Source organism: Eleutherodactylus coqui, chromosome 1 (assembly GCF_035609145.1).
Source record: "Eleutherodactylus coqui strain aEleCoq1 chromosome 1, aEleCoq1.hap1, whole genome shotgun sequence".
In the NCBI taxonomy this organism is placed as follows: domain Eukaryota; kingdom Metazoa; phylum Chordata; class Amphibia; order Anura; family Eleutherodactylidae; genus Eleutherodactylus; species Eleutherodactylus coqui.
This window is the reverse complement of record NC_089837.1, coordinates 438,484,302-438,507,621: the sequence shown is the minus strand read 5'-3', so window position 1 is coordinate 438,507,621 and position 23,320 is coordinate 438,484,302. Positions and strand designations below refer to the sequence as shown.

Sequence of the window (23,320 nt, the reverse complement as noted above, 5' to 3'; positions counted from 1 at the left end):
ATCTAAAAAAACATAAATAAGAAAAACTACTCATCGGTCCTTTGCCCTGATGATGCAGCACTAACGTTCCAGCAGTCATCCTGGTCTTTGTTTGCAAGCAGGCATCATGTGACTGCGGCAGCCTATCAGTGGTCACATGCTGTGCTACTGTGTCACCATTCAGTGATGGGAGCCATGACGCCAGGAGTGTGGTGTGCGACTGCTGAGGCTACTTACCGGCTGCAGTGGAAAGGACATCACTGCCCGCTTGTAAACAGCGAGAGCTTAGGACTGCATTTCTGCTGCCTTAACACTCGGCACCACGCGAGGCTCATGAACCCAATATATACAGTAAAAAGCAATGAGTAAATATTGGGTCACCAGTGTAGCAGCAGTAAATAATCGTTTTCAGTTTATTACCTTTTTGGATAGCATTTACAAACTATTATCCATGTACAAAACAGCAACAGCCTAAGCAGATCAAACATCAGAAAACTCATATATGAATCTATGGGAAAACTCTGTTATTGTTTTATCAAAAGAAACCTTTTCAGTCAATTCTGCCTTGATACGCTGTACTGCAATTGTATTAGTGGACGAATTATTGTGTCTGACAGATACTGAAATCACATCTACACTGCTCAGTACTGCAGTACACTGCTCTCCATGCTGATGTTATATGTATGTGTATTCTAAAGGGAGTTTGAGAACAAAAAAAAATTCCAGTTTTCTGGCGCCTCCAACCAGCGCCGAAAATAACAGCTAAAGTCTGCAGAGGGAAAAGCTGGTGCTAAATGCAGGATACTGATCATATATAAGTGATTCCTCATATACATAGAAGGCAGTTTATTCTGAAAGATCACCTGGAAGTGCAGGTACGCTTTAACTCCGCTTACTGAACAAATTGATTTTGACTGCCTGATACAAATTTCCTTTGTATTGTTGTCACACTCAGGCTGATGACGCATAAGCATACTATGGCCAAATGACACAGCGCAGTTAGACACAACGCTTATTGCTCAAAAGATTACTTTTGAGCAAATTTGGAGTGATAATCGTTGTGTCTAAATAGGCCTTTAGTCTCCCAACCTGACCGTGGGTATCCTGATCCGAACTTGGTATCAAAGTAATCTATGATGCTTGAAGTTCGGGGCAGGATACTCATCTGTATTACTGATGTAAAACCACACACGTCATTAATATGGTCATGTGTTACTGTCCTCACACACAAACATACCAGCACACAGCAGAAGTCAGTGCTCTGTGCATGATAACTACTTGTGGGAAGTCGCAAAATATTAAATTTGAAGAAGTGGTAGCTTATGGGACCGCAATTTTTCTAACAATTCCAATTTCCAAAAATCTAATTGTTTTTATTAAAATTTTGGTACATCTTCCTGGGCCCTCCCTAATCCAGGGCCTTAGGCATGTGTCTATTTGGCCTAATGGTGCAACATTAACCCTTTCCAATCCAACTTGTAGCCTGGTTTTCCTAGGGGACTTACTCTTTTTCTGCCGTTATACAACGGCGCCATCTGCTGGCTAAAGCCAGTACTGCATGAGGTGACACGTTTGATAGGCTCTGACAGCAGAGAGGCTGGCAAAATACAGTAAGAGAACCCCAACGGACGTCTTCCAACATCGGAGCTGTACAGCCTTAAATCATAATGTCTTCAGACATCAGACAGTGGATTGGAAAGGGTTAAAAGCTCTTTAGTAAAACTCTTTGAATTGCATCTATTTTACATGGAGATTGCAATGCTCTAGGCTTTTCTTTATGTCACTTCGGAGACCCCCTCCGGCATTGGGTATACAGGAGTATCAGACCCTCTTTAAACCTACGCCTTCCTCTGGCGAATAGAAAAGACAATCTCTCTTAATTGAAAAGGTATTCAAAGTTGAGACCATATAAACCAAATCTCTGCTCAGTTTTCACAAGCCGGGAGCAGATGGGATCCCCTTCACTGCACACTGCAAATTAATGAAAAATGCTGGGTCCCATTTCATTGGGGGACTTGAAGCAGAGGTAGTTTACTCCTTTAGCTGCTAATAAAGGATACTTTAGCTGAGTTAAGTGAGCTTGTCAGTGAACGGAGTGCAGAGAGAACACAATGCTAAATGAGATTCCAGAGAATTATGGACTAATTGCCTGTGAAATTAAGAGTACTTGAACAACTTGCCAAAACAGAAAGCGCCGAGCAACCGCCGTATGTTTTCCTTCTAGTCCCACTAGGCTCATCTGCGACGATGACATTCACAAAGCTCATGTTCAATACAAGAGACGCATTAGTACATTGGCGCATGAATGCCAGTCTCCTATTGCATGATATGAGCCCGGCACATCACGACGGACAATATGATAGCTCGGCGGCTGCCAAGTCCCAGACAAAAAGGGATCTGTTTTTTTGGATGTTTCCACGAGCCACTATTAATCCCCACATCACTGCCCGCGGTTTCTTATATTTTCGGAACAAAAGCTGATCACTATACTTGGCGCGATGTCTTGACAGCAAAAATAATTGCCAAGTAATAAAATCAGGGGATATGAAGGAAAGATGGATATCAGCCTATTCTGAGCCACACAGATAAGGGCATTTGCGGCTAATGAGTTTGAAGTGCATTTCTATAGCAGTTCCTTGCAGATGCGAGCCTCAGCCTTCACTAGTAAAGGACTGTACTAGCTGTTTAAAAACTGCAGATATTATCATTTTTGTATTTTCCCAGCCTGTGACCGCCATTGGAACCGTTAGGAGTTTCTATTGGCCGTTACCAAAGTTCATGTGGACATTGTAAGCCTAGTTTCACATTGTCTGGCTGGCCCTTTAAATGTAAGACACGGGGGGGGGGGGGGGGTCGAGGGGGCATGGGGGGGGGGGGGGGGATTCATAAACATGTTTTCGCCGGACTTCTGGCATAGAATAATTGTAGTCTCAAATCTTTGCATAAGTCTCACTTGCATAAAAGATCGCAACTTCTGGGCTTTTTCAAATGCCCTTGCCACTTTTGCCAGCGCTGCCATTATCCTTCTACCATGGTGGGGGTAGATAGGGTCAGTTCTCCGGGTGCGATAACAGTAGGGGATGTGAAGCTCTGGATGCGACTATTGTGAGGGCCCCTTTACAGGGGATGAGAAGCTCATGATTTTTGTTTGCCCAAGTAAACGAGCTGATGACGTCATCACCAGCTCATTCGCTCTCGGGCAACCTGTTTAGGGCTCCTTCACACTGGCGAGAAAATCGGGTGATTTTCTTGGATTGTGAGAGGGAGTGAAAAAGAAAAATTACATAATCAGGCCGGGTCCAGACGCAGCAGATTTTCTGCAGTTTTGTAGTGTGGATTCTGCAACCCAAATTCGTGGCAATTTACATTACGATACAAGTGGGTGGGGTTTTCAAAAACCACATCCACAAGAACAGGAAAATTACCTAATCCGCAGCGCGCTCAGCAATGAAACGGGTGTAATATGTCGTAAGAGCCACGATGGAATTCTGCAGTAGATTTGCTGTGGATGTTTTCGGTCGTGTCTGGACCCAACCTAACTTGTAGGGGCTCCCTAAGGGACATTTTCTTTCCAGCGGTTCCCCTGGGCTAATTAGATTGGGAACCACAGACTTACAGGGTCAAAAGACATGTTAAAACATCTTCACCTGACATTTATTATTGCAGCAAAATAATATTAATCTTTATTTGTATAGCGCCAACATATTCCGCAGCGCTTACAAGATAGGGGGAATAAAACATGGAGACAGTGGGGGTGAGGGTCCTGCTCCAACAAACTTACATACTACAAATGGGGTGATACAGAAGGTAAAGGGGCTGGAGTAGAGATGAGTGAGCGTACTCGCTAAGGGCAAATACTCGAGCGAGTATTGCCTCTTGTGAGTACCTGCCCGCTCGTCTCAAAAGATTCAGGTGTCGGCGGGGGTGAGTGGTGAGTTGCAGAAGTGAGGAGGGAGCGAGAGATCTCCCCCCCCCCCTGCTCTCCCCCGCCGGCACCCGAATCTTTTGAGACGAGCGGGCAGGTACTCACAAAAGGCAATACTAGCTTGAGTATTTGCCCTTAGCGAGTACGCTCGCTTATCTCTAGGCTGGAGATGTGCACGGTATGGCGAGGTGGAGAGTGAGGGATGCTATACATGTAGACAGTAGACAAATTGAGCCGTGTGATGGCTGAATCGGTATGACTGCAGGGAGCGGTGGATTACGGCTAGCAGGTATTGCAGTCGGTTGGACACGGAGCATTTTATCAGGCAGGATTCAGAGGCGTTTGGTTTAGGGGATATGCCTCCCTGAAGAGGTGCATTTTTAGAGCACACCTGAAGTTGTGTGAGTTAGGGATTGCCCAAAAAATTTTGGTAGCGCGTTTCGGAGGACTGGTGCTGCTCTGGAGAAGTCTTGGAGGTGGGAATGAGAGGTTCAAATTAGAGGGGCACTTAGTCTGATTTCGCTAGAGTAGAGGGCGCAGGCTGGGTGGTAGATTGAGATGAGGCAATGTAGGGCGGGGCAGTGCAGTGGAGGGCTTTGTGGATAAAGGTAGTGAGTTTGAATTGAATTCTGTATTTGACGGACAGCCACTGCAATGACTGGCACAGAGCAGAGGCATCCGAGTAGCGACTGGACAGGAAGATGAACCTGGCTGCCGCATTCAGGATGGATTGGAGAGGGTAGAGTCTGGTGCGGGGGAGGTCGATCATCAGTGAGTTGCAATAATCAAGCCGGGAGTGGATGAGGGCAACAGTTAACGTTTTTAGCGTGTCCACGGTGAGAAAAGAGCGGATTCCTGCGATTTTCTTGATGTGCAGCTGACATTATGTGATATCCGACTTTACATGCCAAAACAGAGAACTGTTTTGGCGAACCTGGTGCTTCTACAGGTTACATGAACATCCATTAATTGCATAGCGGTCATTGCTCCATTTCACCTAAAGCAGCTGTATCCCTAGAGGCGCCTTCCTCCTATCGGTCGCCGGGCTATGAGAAGCCAGGCCCGCAGCAATCAGCTCTTACAACTAGTTTCCTTTATAAAAGTACCGTCTTAATATCATGACACAATTAAAAATGAACCCGTCGCTAAATCACAGGACGCTATATAAATAATGAAGAAATCCTTCAGAACTTGTAGCTACTGATGCCCACTAGCCATGCAAGGCTTGTGAAATAGTTTTTAAAAACCCAACGCTAGTGATTTTTAACAGACTACCCAGACTATGCTAGCCAGCCGAACAATCCTTTGCAAACCAGTTCCCCTCCCTTTGATTGACGTAAATGACATTCCCTACTCCAGCCACAAACCAATCCCAACCTCCTGCGTCAGTCGCACATCCTGGGACTGGCGGGTTCACCGTTTTTTTGCGCTGTTGTATGCAGACCCGTAAGGCTGCTCTGTGCATGCGCACCCCCTGCTCCGACTTCTGGGACATTGGCTTCTTCACCGACTTGTGGTTGACGTAGGGCGCAGCATCCACATCAATCAATGGCAGAGCATCAGACATACAAAAAATATTTTGGCAGCTGGCTTGGCCTGGGCACACCGGACTGTCAGACTCATTGGCATACAGTGAAGGATTTTAAAAGGGGTGGGCCTCATTTACCAAAATGGTCTGAAGGGAAAACTGTCTTTATTGCCCATAGCAACCAATCACAGCACAGCTTTCATTTCTCAAACGGTCCTGTGAACAAACAATAGATGCACTCTTGGAAGTCTCTTCATGACTGATAGTGCCCTACGAACAAATTAGAAGGGTGAACTCGGGTGACAGGTTCCCTTTAACCCCTTAAGGATCAAGCACAGTATTTATATGGCATTTGGCCCTGGACTTTAATCCCAGCCAATAATAAAAAACACGGCGCAAGGATTAAAGCACGTGCAATATAGCATGCGCAGGTTGGGTTCTCGGCTGTGTAAGCCCAGGACGCAGGAGAAAGGGCAGAAGCGTTTAACCACTTAATGAGAGCTATGTAGTGAATAGAGAAAATGGAGGTGTTACTTCCACTATTCGCTCTTGCGATAACGTGACTGCTGGGTGCCCCCTGCCAAGGCAGAGCTGCAGGGCTCCTAGCAGACCCAGATAAGCTCTGTTAGTGATTACCATCACTATAGGGGGATGTTTTTCCCTTGTGACTAGTGTTCCGATGGATGTCCCAGTTGCAATGGGAAAGTGGCAAATAAAATAACATTTTAAAAAATGACAATATAAACGATACAAAAAAAAAAAAGTGGCCTTAAGGGGTTGTAGGCTCTGTGAAAGTCAAAAGGCCTACACCTAAGACCAGCATAGTCATAAAGTGGAAATATTACCTTCAGACGACCGGTCATGTCCAGGCAGCAGTTGCTCATCGCCTGAACATCTTCATTTATACTTTCTAGCTCCTGAAGAAAATGGAAAAAAATATATATACACACCATTATAGTCTTGAACAACTCAAATCGCACAAATGATATAGAATTCACAGTATCCAAAAGAAGAATAAAAAACATAGAAGCACATTACCCTAGAGATGCTATGCTTTGTCTAAAAAATCCCTTGAGGCAGATTTATGAAACTGTCTAAAAGAAAATCTGTCGTGTTGCCCCTAAACCAATCACAGCACAGCTTTCATTGCACTTCAGCAAAATACAAAATGAAAGCTGTGCTGTGATTGGTTAGTGGCGGCAACAAAGACAGATTTTCTTAAATGACACCCGTTGAATTTTTGGGGTGGAGATAAATATATAAACATATAGGATTCTCACTTCTGTCTCCCAATTACATACAAGACCTCTTCCTTCAGAGTTTCAGGCTCTGGGTTAAACAAGTCCTAATTCCATGGAGACACTATGATGCCTACTGAACTATCACTCTTGACGCATCCGATTAGTCAAAGCTTGAACTCCGCTTGAAATAACAGTTCTGAAGCTATTTTCTTCAGCTGAGCTGCACACAGTACCGTCCCTCGGTTATTCTCTGAATAGGTATGAATAAATTGACAACTGGGTGTTACCATCTCCTTTGTCAAATGAGTGTCCTTATATACAGTGTGAGCACCGATTGGTCAGACTTTGTTTGGTCACCTTTTCGACCAGTAACACCGAGCTGTCAACTTAATTTAAAGAATTTCTAAGAGGAACGGCACAATCCAGAGTCCTTAGAAAGATGCTGCAGAACTGTGAAATCGGTGGGCATTCAATTACAAAAACAGACATTTCTGGAGAGCCGACGGCTTCTCTTCAGCACTTTCAAGACCAGAGATTTTTGGTTTTACATTTCCCCGCCTTCGAAAAGCCATAACTTTTATTTTTCCATCAATAAAGCCGGATGAGGGCTTGTTATTTGTGGGAGGAGTTGTAGTATTAATGGTACCATATGATGTACTGACAAACTTTTAAACATTTTTAAAGTGAGATGAAATGAAAAAAAAAAAAAAAAACAACGCAATTGCACCTTTTGGTGTGGACCTTTATTTTTACAACATTCACGATGTGGCACAAAAGACAAGTGTACTTTGTACCGCCGGTCAGTAGGATTGTGGCAATACCAACTTTATATAGTTTTTTCTAGGTTCTGTTAAGTTTTAAAAAAAAATAAATAAAAATTAAAAAAAAAAAAAAAAAAAAAAAAAAAAAAAAGAGAAAAACCTTAACAAAATTGCAGCTTTTCATCGCCACATTCTGGTCCCATAACAATTTTTCTTTAACCCATCACTGAAGCTGTGTAAGGCCTCAGCTGTGCATCCGCATACACATCCATGCGCGAAAAAAATGCAATTTACCTCAAGCAAAAATAAATCCATTTTATTGTATCTGCCTGAGAAATCCGCGTGGGACGTGGACATGAGCCCTAAGGGCTAACTGTCATTTTTATTGGCACCATTTTAAGGTACGTGCAACTTTTCAATCATCTTTTATTCAATTTTTAATTGGAAGAGAGGAGGTAAAAACATTTACGATTCTGGCAGTGTAAGTTTTGTATTTTTATTTTTTTAATAGTGTTCGAAATGCAGAATAATTTTTTTTCATGGAACTTTTACAAAAGCACAGCAATGCCAATTATATTGTTTGTTTTTTTAGACGTGAGATTTTTTTTTTTTATGGGAAAAAGTTTGTAAAAAAAAATTTACATTTTTTTTTAAGGAGTAATCCAGGGAGGCAAAATCCTTTCCTGGACCTGCCGTGTCAGAACCCTCCACTTCCAGACCAGCTCCGACACCGGGTCTTATGGACTCTGTTTGCCAAGTCATCTCAAGGGGCTGGCTGTTAGGCTCATCTTATTAGCTAAGCCAGCCCCCTTCTGTGTTCCTGCCAATGCAGAAATATAGGAGGGGTGGGCTAAGTTATTAAAATGAGCAGAACAGTCAGCCCCCTCTGATGTGACGGCACAAAGAGATTCCATACCATGGGACCAACTGTTGGGACGGGCTTAGAAGTGGTGGCTGCAACACCGTACGTCCATGTAAGGATCTCATCTCTCTCGACAACAGCTTTAACCCTTTCCAATCCACTGTCTGACATCTGAAGACATTATGATTTAAGGCTGTACAGCTCCGATGTTGGAAGACGTCCGTCGGGGTTCTCTTACTGTATATTGCCAGCCTCTGCTGTCGGAGCCTATCCAACGTGTCACCTCATGCAGTACTGGCCTTAGGATACAAATTGGATTGGAAAGGGTTAAATCTTTTTTAACACTTTTTTTTTTAAGCCCAGAACTTTTTAGTTACAGAACTTGAACTTGTCGGGTATGCAGCAGGCCAGGATCCCCAGCCCGCTTCATACTCACTCAGTACCTATGTGACGAACATGTGCAACCCCAATTCCCCAAAACTTGGGATGCTGTGTAAAATGTAAAGAAAAAAAAAAAAGAGTGCAATGATTTGGAAAACTCAAACATATTTTATTCTCAATAGAACATAAAACACATAAGAGGATGAAGGTCATTTTAACATGTCATTTAATAGCAAAAATAAGAATTGGTCCATCCTCAGACCACCCACATTGCTCCCCAACCCGAGAGGAAGAAAAAAAGTCAGAGGAGGAAAAAACAAAAACAAAACATAACACCAACACTTAGGCGAGTTTAACACGGGCGGTTGCGATATCGCCGTAAGAAAGTGAGATGTCTGAGCGTCAGCAAGGCTTTTCTTGCAAAAACATTACCGCTACTTGCAATTTTCTTGCGGGATAGACAATAGGAGTTTCTAATGTTAAAAACGCATTGCAAGAAAATCGCAAGTTCGTGCGTTGCTATAATAAGTAATATTTTTTAGATCCCCTCCATATGACTGTAAACGCCGTGGAATGTACACAGCTACCCTGCAAGCTGGAAGCTCCTGCATGTGTGAAGGCGGCCCGAGGGTATAGAGCTGTTCAGAGCCTCTTCTATCAGTCAGTAGACAGCTGCGGCAAAGCATGGCTCTTGGGGCTCTCTCGCACAAGCAGTTTTTACAGCGTACCAGTATTACGCATGTGGGTTTTAAATGGGTGATATGCGGTAACAAACTTTATATGACTTAATTGTACCTCTCACACACAACGCGCACAAAAAAAATAAAAAATAAAAAAAAGATTGCAGCATGCACTATCTTGGCATGTATTATGCAAGCATACGCGCCAAGATGTTGTATTGGGATTGTTGGCACGCAGCAAGTGCACAATGCACTGCATACTGCTGCATGCTCCCACGGGAGACAGGCTCACGGAAAGCTGGGGAAAAAATGCTTCTGTGAGAGCCCTTACTAGGGGTATCGGTGCACTACAGTATCATCACACTGATTATATTAGGAGCGGGAGACCCATTCATAAACCTTTGCTGGATGATCACTATCTTCTACATGATTCTATGAAAAGTAATTGGACACTTGAGCAAGAATCAAAAGTACTATATGTTAATACTTACTGGGGCCGCCTTCAGCCCTAATGGCATCAGATATTCTCCATGGCATACGTTTTACTTTCGTCCGATACACTTCAGCTCTTATTTCCCTCCATGCATCTTGGAAATGTCTGGTGAGTTTCCCAAAGAAAACACATTGGCTCAAGGAGTATTGTCACTTGACAGTCGAGCAATAGAAGAACGTTCTATGTGATGATGAACCACACTGCTCCACCTTCACATCAGATGGACGTTACTGGGTGTGGAGGAGCATGGGGAACACCTTTTGCCCAATTACGTTGTGCGAACAGTTAGGGCTCATGTCCACGGGGAAAATATGATTTAGGATCCGCAGCGGATTACCTGCACGCGGATCCGCACCCCATAGGCATGCATTGACCACCCGCGGGTACATAAATACCCGCGGATCGTCAATAAAAGGGATTTAAAAAAAAATGGAGCATGAAAAAATCTGGACCATGCTCCATTTTCGTGCGGGTCTCCCGCGGGGACGGCTCCCGCGGGCTTCTATTGAAGCCTATGGAAGCCGTCCGGATCCGCGGGAGACCTAAAATAGGAATTTAAAGAATTTACTCACCCGCAGCGGGCCGGGAAGCTCTTCTCTTCCTCACGGCCGCATCTCCCTTGCTTCGGCTCGGCGGATGTGCCCGGCGCATGCGTGCGGCACGTCGACGACTTGCCGGCGACGTGCCGCCGGCGTGAGGAATTCATCCGCCGGCCGAAAAAGAAGATCCGGCCGTGAGGAAGAGCAGAGCTTCGCCGCCCGCTACGGATAGGTAAATTCTTATTTATTCGTATTTTCAGCGCTCATGTCCGCGGGGCAGGAGGGACCCGCTGCAGATTCTACATGTAGAATCCGTAGCGGGCCCGATTTTCCCCGTGGACATGAGGCCTTACGGATTAGGTTCCGTTATGGTCTGGGGATGTTTCACGTGGCATGGTCTCGATCCATTAGTTGCAGTGGAAAAAACCATGAACACGGAGACGTACTTTGATATACAAGACAATAATGTGCTGCTAACAATGTGGTAATACTCTGGGAACGGGCAGCAATACTTCCAACAACACGTCTTGTTACAAATCCAATGCTGTATTACATTGGATTGAGAATATGGATGTTCCATGATTGGACTGGCTGCACAGAGTCCCAGCCTGAACCCTACTGCACATCCTTGTGATGAACTGGAATGTCAGTCAGGAAATATGGACAGCGTCCATCTTCTTTGAGAGAATTCATCAGATGTTTGCAGGATGAATGGAGGGAAATACCAGCTGAAAAGTATCAGATGTTGAAAGAGAGTATCCAATGTCATTAGGGCTTAAGGAATCCCACTAAGTATTAACCTATGTAAACACTACTTTTGATTCTTGCTCAGTGTATATGAAGATAGCATATATTACGGAGTCCTTCCACAATGTGAGCAGATGGAGTTTTCAAGACAGGAAAGAACAAAACCCTATCTTGTTGTGAAACTTTGGACACACGACATACATGACCAACCTCTTTAACGTTTTTAAATATGGCCACGAATTCTTCATTTATGGACAAGCTCCGCCGCTCTATATCACCTCGGAGGTTTCTTCGGCTTCTCAAACTGTTTTCAGTAAAGAAAGACGAGAGAGCTTTAAGGGCTTCCAACATTTCCTATAAGAGAAGAACATACATGTTAGCCAAGCATCTCATTACTCCACGTAAGAAGTCCAACAGTCACACCGACACCCCGAAGGATACGATGGTCTGTTAGGGGTCGGTCTCTGATAAATCCCATTGACCGAACAAGGTTGTCTCATAGACAGGAGAGGGGATACCGTGTGATCGGGAAGGGTCGGACCGCTGGGATCGTCACCAATTACAAGAACGAACGTCCCAAAGATCCCAGAATGAGTGGTGGTCACTTAAGGGGCTTTTAGATGGAACGATCATTCAAACGAGCAAAGTGAACAATACGGTTCAGTCTAAACGTAGCCATTGGCTGAACGATTACACCGTGCAACAAATGTTTAAAAAATGTTCATAACAGAAAGTAATTGATCTGTTTCTAATGAAATTAAAACCTGCTGATTGCGCTGGTACAACTGAATAATAGCAGAACGTCTCATTCTCAAGTTATTTAACCCCTTAGTGACCAAGCATTTATTTAGTTTTTAAAAATCGTAACACCTTTATTTTCCCATCGACGTCGCTGTATGAGGGCTTGTTTTTAGCGGGACGAGTTGTATTTTTTAATGGTGCTACTTAATGTAACAATGTACTGAAAAACTTTAAAAAAGTTCTGAGTGGAGTAAAATAAAAAAAAAATAAAAAAAAAGTTTTGCCATCTTTCGGTGCGCCTGGTTTTTATGGCCCACAAATAGGGAACAAAAATGACATGATAACGTTATTCTATGGGTCAGTACGATTACTACGATACCAAACTTATGGCAGTTTCTTTTATCGTACTACTTTTATTTTTTTTCCAAAGAGATTAAATTTTTTTTTTTTTAAATATTTTCTGCTGCCATTTTCTGCATGCAATAGGTTTTTTATTTTTCTGCTCACACAGTTGGGCTCATCTCTTGCAGGACGTCCTGTAATTTGTGTTAGTACCATTTTGGGATACATACGACTTTTTGATTACTTTTTATTGCATTTTTTCTTGGAGACAGAATGACCAAAAAAAGCGCATTTCTGACATTCTTAATTTTTTGGGGGGGACGCCGTTCACCGTGCGGGGTAAATAATACACTACTTTGATAGATCAGACTTTTATGGACGCAGCAATACTAAACATGTATTTGTGTTTTATGATTTTGATCCTGTTATTCAGTCTGGCCAATGACATGTAAGAACAGCTCATTAATTACAACTTACTGGTGGAGGATCTGCAGTGTTTACGCCACGTGGAAACATACCATATATGTTACATAAACCTACCCTTATCGTGTTCAGTCAGCACGCGGTGTGTAACACTGATTGCAAAATAGTTGCGCAATTACTTTTGTTATTCTTTTTATTAACCAGGATTAATTGTATATATTTCCAAAAAATACAACGGCAATTGGATTACATTATAACCCTTAATTGGAGAGCCTAAGGCCGCCTGCAGACCGCCATGTCGGATCCGGCTGCGAGAATTCTCGCAGTGGGACCCGACCCGAGCGCCTGCAGAGGGCACCGCGGACTCACCCGCTCCCGCAGCTCCGGCTCTTTCATGTGTCGGCTGCCGGGCAACCGGCGCATGCGCGGAGCGGAGCCAGCGGCCGGTGAGTGACGCTTCTGTGCGGGGCTCGCAGAGCCCCGCACAGAATTAGATCATGCTGCGGTTTGTTTGCTGTGCGTGATTTCGCACGGACAAACTGCGGCCGTCTGCACAGGATTGCGTGCTGTAATGCAATCCTATTCAGGCGGAAATTCTGCGGGGAATCCAGACAGAGAAAAACGGATATCATACATAAATTCAGCAGACTAAAGTTACTATGAGTCGCCTATCGGTTACAAAAATAGTGCCGCACAGTGTAATCATTTGCTATTTGGTCGTCGTTCATCACACATTAGTGATGTTTTCCTGCATGGTATGGCGACAACACATCGCAGCATGTCCCGTCTAGCTGGAGGATCTCACATCAAAGCCCCATCATTTCCAATGGGAGGACCCCGCGATTCTCCAGCCGTTTTCCCTGATCCCTGCAGTGAGGCGAGGCTGTTTTCACATGGGGTGGGGAGCGCGATATGGGGGTGATATTCACAGCTTCATATCGCGCTCCACAATGTGAAGTTAGCCTTATCTTTCGGGTTAAGCAGCGCCTGCTCAGTCCTTCTCAGTCCCTTGGGTCGCTGTCACATATGAGCTTTTTACAGCGATTACTGCAGCATCTTGAACACCACACTAAATGGCGGTACAACGCTCCCATTGATTCCAATGGGGACTCGCAGACCTGCGCTCGAAAGGGACGCAATTTTCTAGCTCTATTTTGGCATATTTTTGCCCTTTTTAAGGACCGTGAAGCAGCCAAGGGCATTCATTTGGTTCTCTCTAGCAGCGCTAATGAAGGAGCCGCAGTTTGCTCGACGGACTGCACCAAATCGACCGCCTCCTCGACGCGGTGCAAAGGAAAAGAGCTGTTTGGGACCCCAATCTAGTGATCGATGGCGGCAGCGGCGATCAGATAGCTATCCTCTGTCGTGTGGTTGTGGGAGAAGCCCTGTTCACACTGCAGAGCCAGGATGCCGCTAGCAGGGGGAGAACCAAATGGGGTCCGCTGGTCCCGTGTAGCAGTCACCACAAGTATTGGGGTCCCACAGTTATTACAACCTTTACACCCCTTTCTGCTACACTAGTAGAACTACAAGTCTCAGCAGGCACACCTGGACTAGCAGAGGTAACACTGCCACTAACCTTGTCATTATCCAGCCGGGTCTCCAAGATCTGCTACACTAGTAGAACTACAAGTCTCAGCAGGCACACCTGGACTAGCAGAGGTAACACTGCCACTAACCTTGTCATTATCCAGCCGGGTCTCCAAGATCTGCTACACTAGTAGAACTACAAGTCTCAGCAGGCACACCCGGACTAGCAGAGGTAACACTGCCACTCACCTTGTCATTATCCAGCCGGGTCTCCAAGATCTTGTTGAGTTTCCTAGACAAAGGGTTGGAGCTCTGAGTGGAGGCGGTCAGAGACGCGTTACCGCCGTTGGCCTCAACCTCAGCCATCGTCACTCCGTGCAGCAAACCGAGTCTCTGCCGGTAAAAAGCCGTGGACCGCACATGGAACGCATAAACTGCGCGGATTTCCGGGTTCTCAACCTCTGCGACACGTCACCAGGCATAGCGTCATGCCGGAGCGGCCAAATGCGCATGCGCAGAGTTGTTCTGGTTGCTCTGACAACGGATGTGGCTGGTTGTGTCTGTAGCGCCGTGTGGTGCTAGCAGGAGAAACACATAAAAAAAGTTTTTTCATTGGATACCCAGAGGTTTTTCTTCAGAACATCCCCATAAATGCAGCTACTGAGTCATTAATCAAAACTGTCAATAATATAATATAGCTCTGTGAAAAAATTGTCATTTTTTTGGAAGGTGATGTAAAACAAAAACTGACATTTGTCTGCTTTGTTTCGTGAGTTTTTGATGGCGATCACTCTGCAGTATAATTTACATTGGGCGTGTCAGTGCTATTACAGCAATAGCAAACATAGTCTGCCACTAAGGGGTTATCCAGCCTTTAACCCCTTAATGACACGGCCTATTTTGGCGTTGAGGACCAAGCGATTTTTTGGTATTTTTCCATCTCCATTTTTCAAAAGCCATAACTTTTTTATTTTTCCGTGGACGCGGCCGTATAAGGGCTTGTTTTTTGCGTGGCGAGCTGTAGTTTTTATCGGTGCCACTTTTGGGTACATAGACTATATCGTAAAACGTTTATTATTTTTTTTATGATAACAGGGAGAGGAAACGCATCAATTCTGCCATAGATTTTTTTTACAGCGTTAATCATGCAGCATACATGACACACAAAATTTTTTCTGCAGGTCAGTACGGTTACAACGATACCAAAATTCTTATTTTTTTTTTTAGGTTTTTGCAATAAAACCCCTTTTTTTAAATCTTTTTTTTCTCTATAGCTGAATTTAAAGTCCTGTAACTTTTTTATTTTTCTATGTACGGAGCTCTATAAGGGCTTATTTTTTGCAAGACGATCTGTAGGTTTTTTTTGGTTCCATTTTGGGGAATGTACAGCTTTTTTGATCACTTTTATTGCATTTTTTGGGAGGCAAAATGCTAAAAATTAGCATTTTGCCTCTGTTTTTTAGCTTTTTTTTAACGCTTTTTGCGGTACAAAATAAAAAGTGTGTTCAACTTTTTGTACACGTCGTTACAGACGCGTCAATACCAAATATGTGGGGTTTTAATTTTTTTTTACCTTTTTTTTGCTAATATTACAAAAAGCATAAAAGGGTTTTTTTTACATTTCTTTTTTACATTTTTCTTTTTTTTACATATTTATTTTCTTTTTTACACAATTTGAGTCCCTCTGAGGGACTTGCAGCACTATGCCTATGATATACAGCGATCATAGGCATAAGCAATACAGGACGCCAGTGTCTGGCGTCCTGTTGCCATGGTGACAGGCCGGGCTCTCGCGATGACATCACGAGTTCCGTCCGGAGACACAGAGGGAGTCCGCTCCCTCTGTGAACTCTTTCCCTGCCGCAATCTACTTAGATCGCGGCAGGGAAGGGGTTAACAGCGGGACGCCGGCTGTGACTGACAGCCGGCTCCCGCTGCGGGATAGCGCGAGGTCAGTCCTAATCTCGCGCTATCCCGATGACGTACTGGTACGTCATTTTGCGCTAAGTACTCGCCTCCTATGACGTACCGGTACGTCATGGAGCGGGAAGGGGTTAAAAAATAGCGTCACTTTTTATAAACTTCTGACTTGTCAGAATGACATTGTCAAATTTTGATGAGTGGGGGTCCCCCTGCCGAGACTCTTGCTGGTCGCTGTAATGAGGGGGCTGCAGGATTACCCGAGCACTGTGCCCCTTCAGCTGCCTTCCCTGCCTTTTGTCTCCTCTTGGCAGCTGAAGACGGACGAATAGAGGTCCATAAAAGATGTCTGTAGACCTCTATGCGTCCGTCTTCAGCTGCAGAGAGGAGCCAACAAGCTATGAAGACAGCCGAAGGGGCACAGCGCCTGGGGGAGTGCTGCAGGCCCCTCATTTCAGCAGTGGTTTCAACAGCAGGACCCCCACCGATAGGAACTTTTGACATGTCACAAATAGCAAAGGGTTAATACATTCATGTGTACTAAATCAATGACATACACCAAAAAAGCCAAATACACAAAGGAATGTAAAAAACTTCATAACCTCTATTAATACATAAATGAAAAACATGTAAAACAGTGGTGAGTAGAGATGAGCGAGTATACTCGCTAAGGCACATTACTCGAGCGAGTAGTGCCTTAGCCGAGTATCTCCCCGCTCGTCTCTCAAGAGTCGGGGGTCGGCGCGGGTGTCAGGTGAGTTGCGTCGAGGAGAGAGGGAGAGAGAGATCTCCTCTCCGTTCCCCCCCGCTCTCCCCCGCCGCTTCCCGCCCCCCGCCGGCCCCCAAATCTTTAGAGACGAGTTGGGAGATACTCGGCTAAGGCACTACTCACTCGAGTAATGTGCCTTAGCGAGTATACTCGCTCATCTCTAGTGGTGAGCGACCCATGATATACACCTACCCCAAAGCTTCTAATACAAACATACTAACATATTGGGGGACATTTAGAAAATATTTTAGAACTAAATTCTTGCATTAGAAAAATTTAAAAATCTGTGCAAAAATTTGCGACTTTTCAGCTATTTTGCAGCGGCCTTATCACTTTTCTGAAAGTGGGTTGGGGTTCTGAGAGGAGGCGTGACCTGCCCCGAACCAACAGATTTATGCATAATTTATGCCAGAAACAGGTGTAAATTATGCCACAAATGTACACCAGGTCGGCATGGCGTATATTTCTGAGATGGTGCACGAAGGTGCCGAGATGCATCTAATACATGAAGAGGCATGCTCCTCTTCATGTATTAGGTGCACCATGCTCTGGTGGAAATTATACTAAGGCGACCGCCAGAAAAGCCTGGCTTAGAAAATTTCCCCCAATGTGCAAAATAGCAGGACTATGTAACAGTGTATAATAACTCCTATATCATAATAACAGATAGATTCACAAATGCACTGAAATTTAAAGGGGTTCTGTCATTAAAAAAAACAAAAATTCTATACTTACCTATTCCTCCCCCATCAGTCGACTTGCCAGATCTTCTCCTTACTGATATTCTCCTGTCACCTGCAGTCCCAGGGGGTCACCTCATTTCCAGCTGGCTGATTCTTCTGCTTCCTGTGACGTTATGTATATTCACAGGCAGTCTCCTTCCTGCCAGCCAATGTATGTTATGTCACTAAATCACAGTCTGGCATGGAGTGCTGAGCTATTGCAGAGACTGCTCATGCACACTGTCTGCAATAGATAAGCGCTCCTTCCTAGCCAGTGAACACTGCATCACAGGGACGTGACCTTCACTGACCAGGAAGAAGAATATGAGGAATACCGGCTTCATAACAAGCCAGCTTTCAGTGAGCTGACAAACGGGGGGGGGGGGGGGGGGGCTGGAGAAGTTCAGCGAGCAAATAATGTCATAAGGAGACTGCCTGTGGAGCAATAGGTGAGTATAGAAATTTTTTTTATTACAAAATCCCTTTAAGCATATTACCCGCAGGGTAACAGCTCCCAAACTTAGTGTAACCCTTTAAATTTAGATTTAGAAATAAGACTACCAGGACCTGAGTTATCTCATGTCCAAATTAAATTAACAATGATCATCAATAATCATCGGAGAAAGAAGAGACATCAACTGTGTGAATTCACCACTGTGCTTTTTCAAAAAAGCCTAGCCCAGTTTTAACCTTATTTATATTGCAAGCAGACAAAGAGAGTATAGTGGCTTATAATGGTGGACCACCTTCCTGAACTTAACAAATCATGACAAAGTTTAATGAATCATGAGGACATCATATCCATACTATCCTAGCAAAGGAATGTGGAAACAATGACCAAACATGGTCTTCAGAAAATATTAACCCTTAAACAACAACTGAAACACAGAGATAATCTTAAACCTTTCATATCTTTCCCTCTTTTGATTACACTTTTATTCCCAAACTAGGAATATCCCATGGGGTACTCCCGCAAGGGAAACTTCAATGCTTCACCTTCCTGGAGCTAGCCGCTTGTTAGGGACTGTGAGTGTGGACCCTTGGTGCCAACCTACCGGTTTGGCTTACTAGCTGACCCTTTGCTAGTCAGGAGATGGGGGTACCCATGCCTAAAATGCCTGACAAGGATGACCCCACGATCTTCCTTTCGGGCCTGACTGTCCCTAATAGGACGCAGGAGAGGATGGTATGCACCACAAGGACGGAAACGGTGCATGGACAGGAAGGCAGAGTGATAAACAATGAGGTGAGAGTCAGGATCCGAACGAAAACATGGAGGCAGCAAGAAACAAATACGGATTTAAATACAGAGCAAGCGTAGACAAAGTAGTGGGAGACAGGACCTATGCTGGGTGTCTAATACAAACACACACCAACACTGAAGCAATGAGGGAGGATTCCCAGCTCAGCTAAATAAGGCCTCATTCATACGAGTGTGTATTTACACGTACATACGCACACGCAAAAAACGCACGTCTATTAGAACAATTGGTTCCCTATGGTGTGTTCACATGTCCGTGTTTTACAGGTGTGCAAACGCGCGCACCTGCAAAAGATAGGACATGCGTGCACCGGGAATGTCTGTGCTGCGCGTAAATATTCCCTGCGGGGAGTTCCCTCATCACTCAACACTGTGACAGCGCTATCACAGTGTTCAGTGACAAGGGGGCTCTCTGCAGAGGAGTAAAGAATCGTGAAGCTCTCCCACTGATTTCAATGGGGCCGCAGCTGCTGGTGGACCCATTAAAAGCAATGGTAGGCCGGCATCCCATTCAGTGATTTTCGGGGAAGGGCTTTAAATATAAGCTTAACCCAGTGAGTAAGAAATTTTTGGGAACCTTTAACGAAGTTCTGCTAATTCCCTTAATTTTTGCTTTTCTCTGACTACCTGGCAGTTTAAAGTCAAATGTCTGTGTTGGGGGACTTGCGCTCACATTTTTTCTGGACAAGAACCTTGCTGTGATTCATCTGTTCTGTACATCCTTTTTAATATATCCTTTAAAACATTTAAAATATAGTCTTCCAATTACAAACAGACCTTTGAAGACAACCATAATGCTGATGTGGCTCTCGGTGAAAAAGACTTTGACATCCCTGATCTAAATAATCACTGGCTTCTACTGTAGTGACCTGGACTGGCACTACAGAATAGAAGTAATTTACCTGCAACTTAAGATCAACTGTTATAACTACCAGTTCATTTAACAAAGGGTAGCTATGCTAATAAGAATAGGGAGTCAGGATACGTCTTGGGAGACGGGCGTCAAGGGGAAGTTCGGAGGGAGTCTGTGAAGAGGTCAGTCACAGTGAAGAGAGATGGAGAGCAAGAAGTAGGGGGAAGGAATGGCTGAAGTGAGGCGTTTTTATCCTCTCTCCTGCTGTACTTAGAAATATGTTATATAAACTATAAAGCAATCCTTTGTGCAGCAGCTAATGATTCACCCAGACACTAAGAAACTGTTTGTTTTCCCAAACCTGAAGTCTGTTTAAGCCAGCTCTGCTTTCTACCGGGCAGTAAGACAGACACGGGAATTTTGTGAGTACTAGAGAAAACTTGAGTACAGTGTTTCATGGTGGGCATTTTACTGTTAGTCAGAAGAAAGGGGCATTTTTTTGTCAGTTCTCTTTCTATAGCTCTAGCTTAGCTCAGATGCTGCCTCCTCAAAGTTTGTTTATCTGTCTATAAAGTGTTAAACTGTATATATGCAAGCTGTATATGCAATTTCTGGTGCCTAATTTTAATGCAGACAACCACGTGCCTGAAAGTAAATGGTGTGCCTGTCATTTACCTACATATGTGTGTTAGTCTTATTTCACTACCAAGCGCTTTTAATCCAGGCACTGGCGTCACAATCACCTACTTTCATTAGTTGTCCAGATCCTGTTTTATATCTTTAACAATGCGCAAGTTTACAAAGAGTGTACTGCAGAAAGTGCAGGCCTCTTCCTATTTGTCGCACTTTGCATTATTAATTCATTCCAAATATTCTAAAGTTTTGTATAGAATTTAGAAACAAATATAGTATAAAAGCAAAGATATTTTAACATTATTTTCTCATCTTATAATTCTAATAAATGCCTCAGTCCTTGTGCAATCATTCTTCTAGCTGCATACCCGCTGATTAGTAAGAGTAGGCCTAATGATCCTTATCCTCTGGCAAATGAGGATAAAGGTCTTATGGTTGACTGTTTTGCTCCATAAGATTGCCATACCAGACACACTCTCGAACTATAGTAAGCTGCGTCTTAAGACATAATGTACAATTGGCTGTGTCTCTTTGTCGGAGATGAATCATCTTACAAAGAGAAGAGGTGCTTGTACGTATCGGACTGGCATCAGTGACAGGTCTACTACTATGAAAAGCAAAACAAAGGTAAAGTAAATATTTCCAGTATACATCTGATAAACAATATAAGAATAAACATGAAGCAGAGTTGTGCTGTTATCAATGTCTTAACTACTATATATATAATTCCAGGAACAAGAATCATCTTGCAACGCTACTGACCCAATTTTATAGGATTTGACAATAAATCGCCATCAAATGCAGGTGTTTTTTACCATTCTCTTGTGCATATCTTGTGTCTGTTGTGGGAAGCACAACACTATACCAGGGGTCTGGCAAACAAAATCTCAAAGAATTAAGTGACATCTTTCCATTGGGTGTGTTCCTGATATATAAATTAATGAGTAGATATTATCCATGGTTTTTGTTTCTTCTCTTTGGCCTCACTAATCTAAAAAGGTTGAAGCTTACTTTGTAAACAATGAAGTGTGAGACACTTGTACAATCATCAAAAGATTCTGAATACCCTCAAAAACTCCATTAACAAAATGTGGTCACCTATCATGCTCTATTACCTCAGGGGACTCCATACTGACACACTACCTCAGACAATAGCTTCTTACCCATATTCATTAGTGTAGCTATGGTCACAACCTAAAAAGAGATTAAAGCAGACAATGATACACTCATATCAGCCTGCCTCTGGCAGTTAAATGAGGCCCATTTGCAGTCTCTGAAACGGGTAAGATGGTTATAAAAAGTGTTGGCCATGTACCTTTAACATTTTACCTGGGCTATGGCAGGCACAGATGCTACCGGCCTGCACAAACCATGTTGCAGCATTGTTATACCTTGGGTCAGTCCAAGCAGAGTATGCTACAACACACATTACTTCCTGCTTTGGCTTCTGCATCTGCTCTTGGTTCCCTAGGGCCCCAGGAGTTGTCTCCTTGGTTTGAGCCTGGACTATGAGGATGACTACCTGTTTGTGAAGAGCTAAAGCCTTGTACAACAGATACTGCTTTTGCATTTCAGATTGGTTTACCCAAGGACCTCACAAAGCTTCGATTATGCCAATGGGTCCATAAATGCGGGTGACGCTAAAAAAAGTACCTGGACTTTGTGTGTAGCTTACAGTCTTACCTCCAGCCATCTTATATGCCTCAGTAAGTGCCTTCAGCTTTACCTCCTAGGCTGACAAACTAGATGGTAGTGGTTTTCATTCATTTTGCATGGTGTTAAGGGTTTTGTGGATCCACTGTGTCTCCTTGCCAAATGGAACCACCTGGCACGGAAGACAGCTGACACCTAGGTGAAGACAGGACTAATGCGAGGACTCGGTGCAAGAATGGAAAATGGGTCTTACCCTGATCTCAGACGGAGGAAGTGCCCCTGTCCTGGAGGTACTCCTGATGGTGGAGAGGTCCAGGCCGCCTTCCTGACCCTGGTCCCTAGATGTCCCTGCCTGCCTGATGGCAATGGGAATCCAGGGTCATATGCACCAAGCTACGTGGATATGCGGGAGTGAATGTAATGTGGGAACCAGAAACAGTCCAGAACAGAAAATACACACAGAGAAAGGACAAAAGAACACACAAGAAGCTGGGAACACACTAAGATAAAGAATAAGCTGGTTTGGAACACACAACTAACATAACACAGACAGGGAAGACCAAACCAGTGAGCCAGCAGCTTGAATTCAATCATAAAGAAAATTACATCAACAGCATGCATTATGGGAACAGGTTGGATGGTTTAAATAGGAAGCTTGATTACAAATCCTCCCAAGCTGAGTGGAGGAGCCAGCCACAGTAACCCTGTGACTGCTGGAAGAAAGAGAATCAGGAGACTGCATGACGCCCTGGTCTCCTGGACTGAACACATGGCCAGTGCGTATCCTGTCTTGCATGACCCGTCTTTGTAATATCTGAAACCATCTAAATAAAGGAAAAATAAACTACATTAGCAAGAGAATTCTGTTTGATATTTCTTAATTTTCTGATAAAAATGCGGTTAGGAAGATGAAACAATACCTCTACAATGCCACCTATTGTAAGGCAGCATGCCTGAAAGTCAATGTTAGACATTTTAACAAGCTTTGTAACAATGGCTAAGGAGAAAAGATACCCTTCCTGGCCCACGCATATAAGCCTCTCACTAGCTAAGTAGGAAGCCTGCTGCATTCTGATGAGGGGCAATTCCCTTGAAACAGCTATTTGTGCATGGTTATCTTCTTCTTATGGTGAAGATTTTAGGCCCATTTACACACACACATATCTTTCAAAAGATTGAAAGATCAGCGATCGTTTTGCATAAATTACTAATTGCTATTAGTACTTTATTATCTTCATTTGCATGCAAATGAGCTTCTGGGAGCTGTTACAGATCTCAGCAGGAGGTCTGAGCTCTGTAATTAGCTCCATTGTTCAGGCACGAGCTCCCCGTGGAGA

General features: G+C 43.9%; 1 protein-coding gene across 1 annotated transcript in view; it reads right to left on the bottom strand.

Moving 5' to 3' along the window:
• COG6 (component of oligomeric golgi complex 6) overlaps positions 1-14,628 on the bottom strand; it is a 108,111-nt gene extending 93,483 nt beyond the window's left edge. The window contains exons 1-3 of the mRNA XM_066582301.1: positions 14,422-14,628; positions 11,347-11,490; positions 6,278-6,349 (exon numbers count right to left, since the gene is read on the bottom strand). Of these exons, the coding sequence (XP_066438398.1) occupies positions 6,278-6,349; positions 11,347-11,490; positions 14,422-14,538 (333 nt within the window). The 5' untranslated portion in view covers positions 14,539-14,628. The remainder of the gene's footprint in view (positions 1-6,277; positions 6,350-11,346; positions 11,491-14,421) is intronic.
• Positions 14,629-23,320: the final 8,692 nt, after the last annotated feature.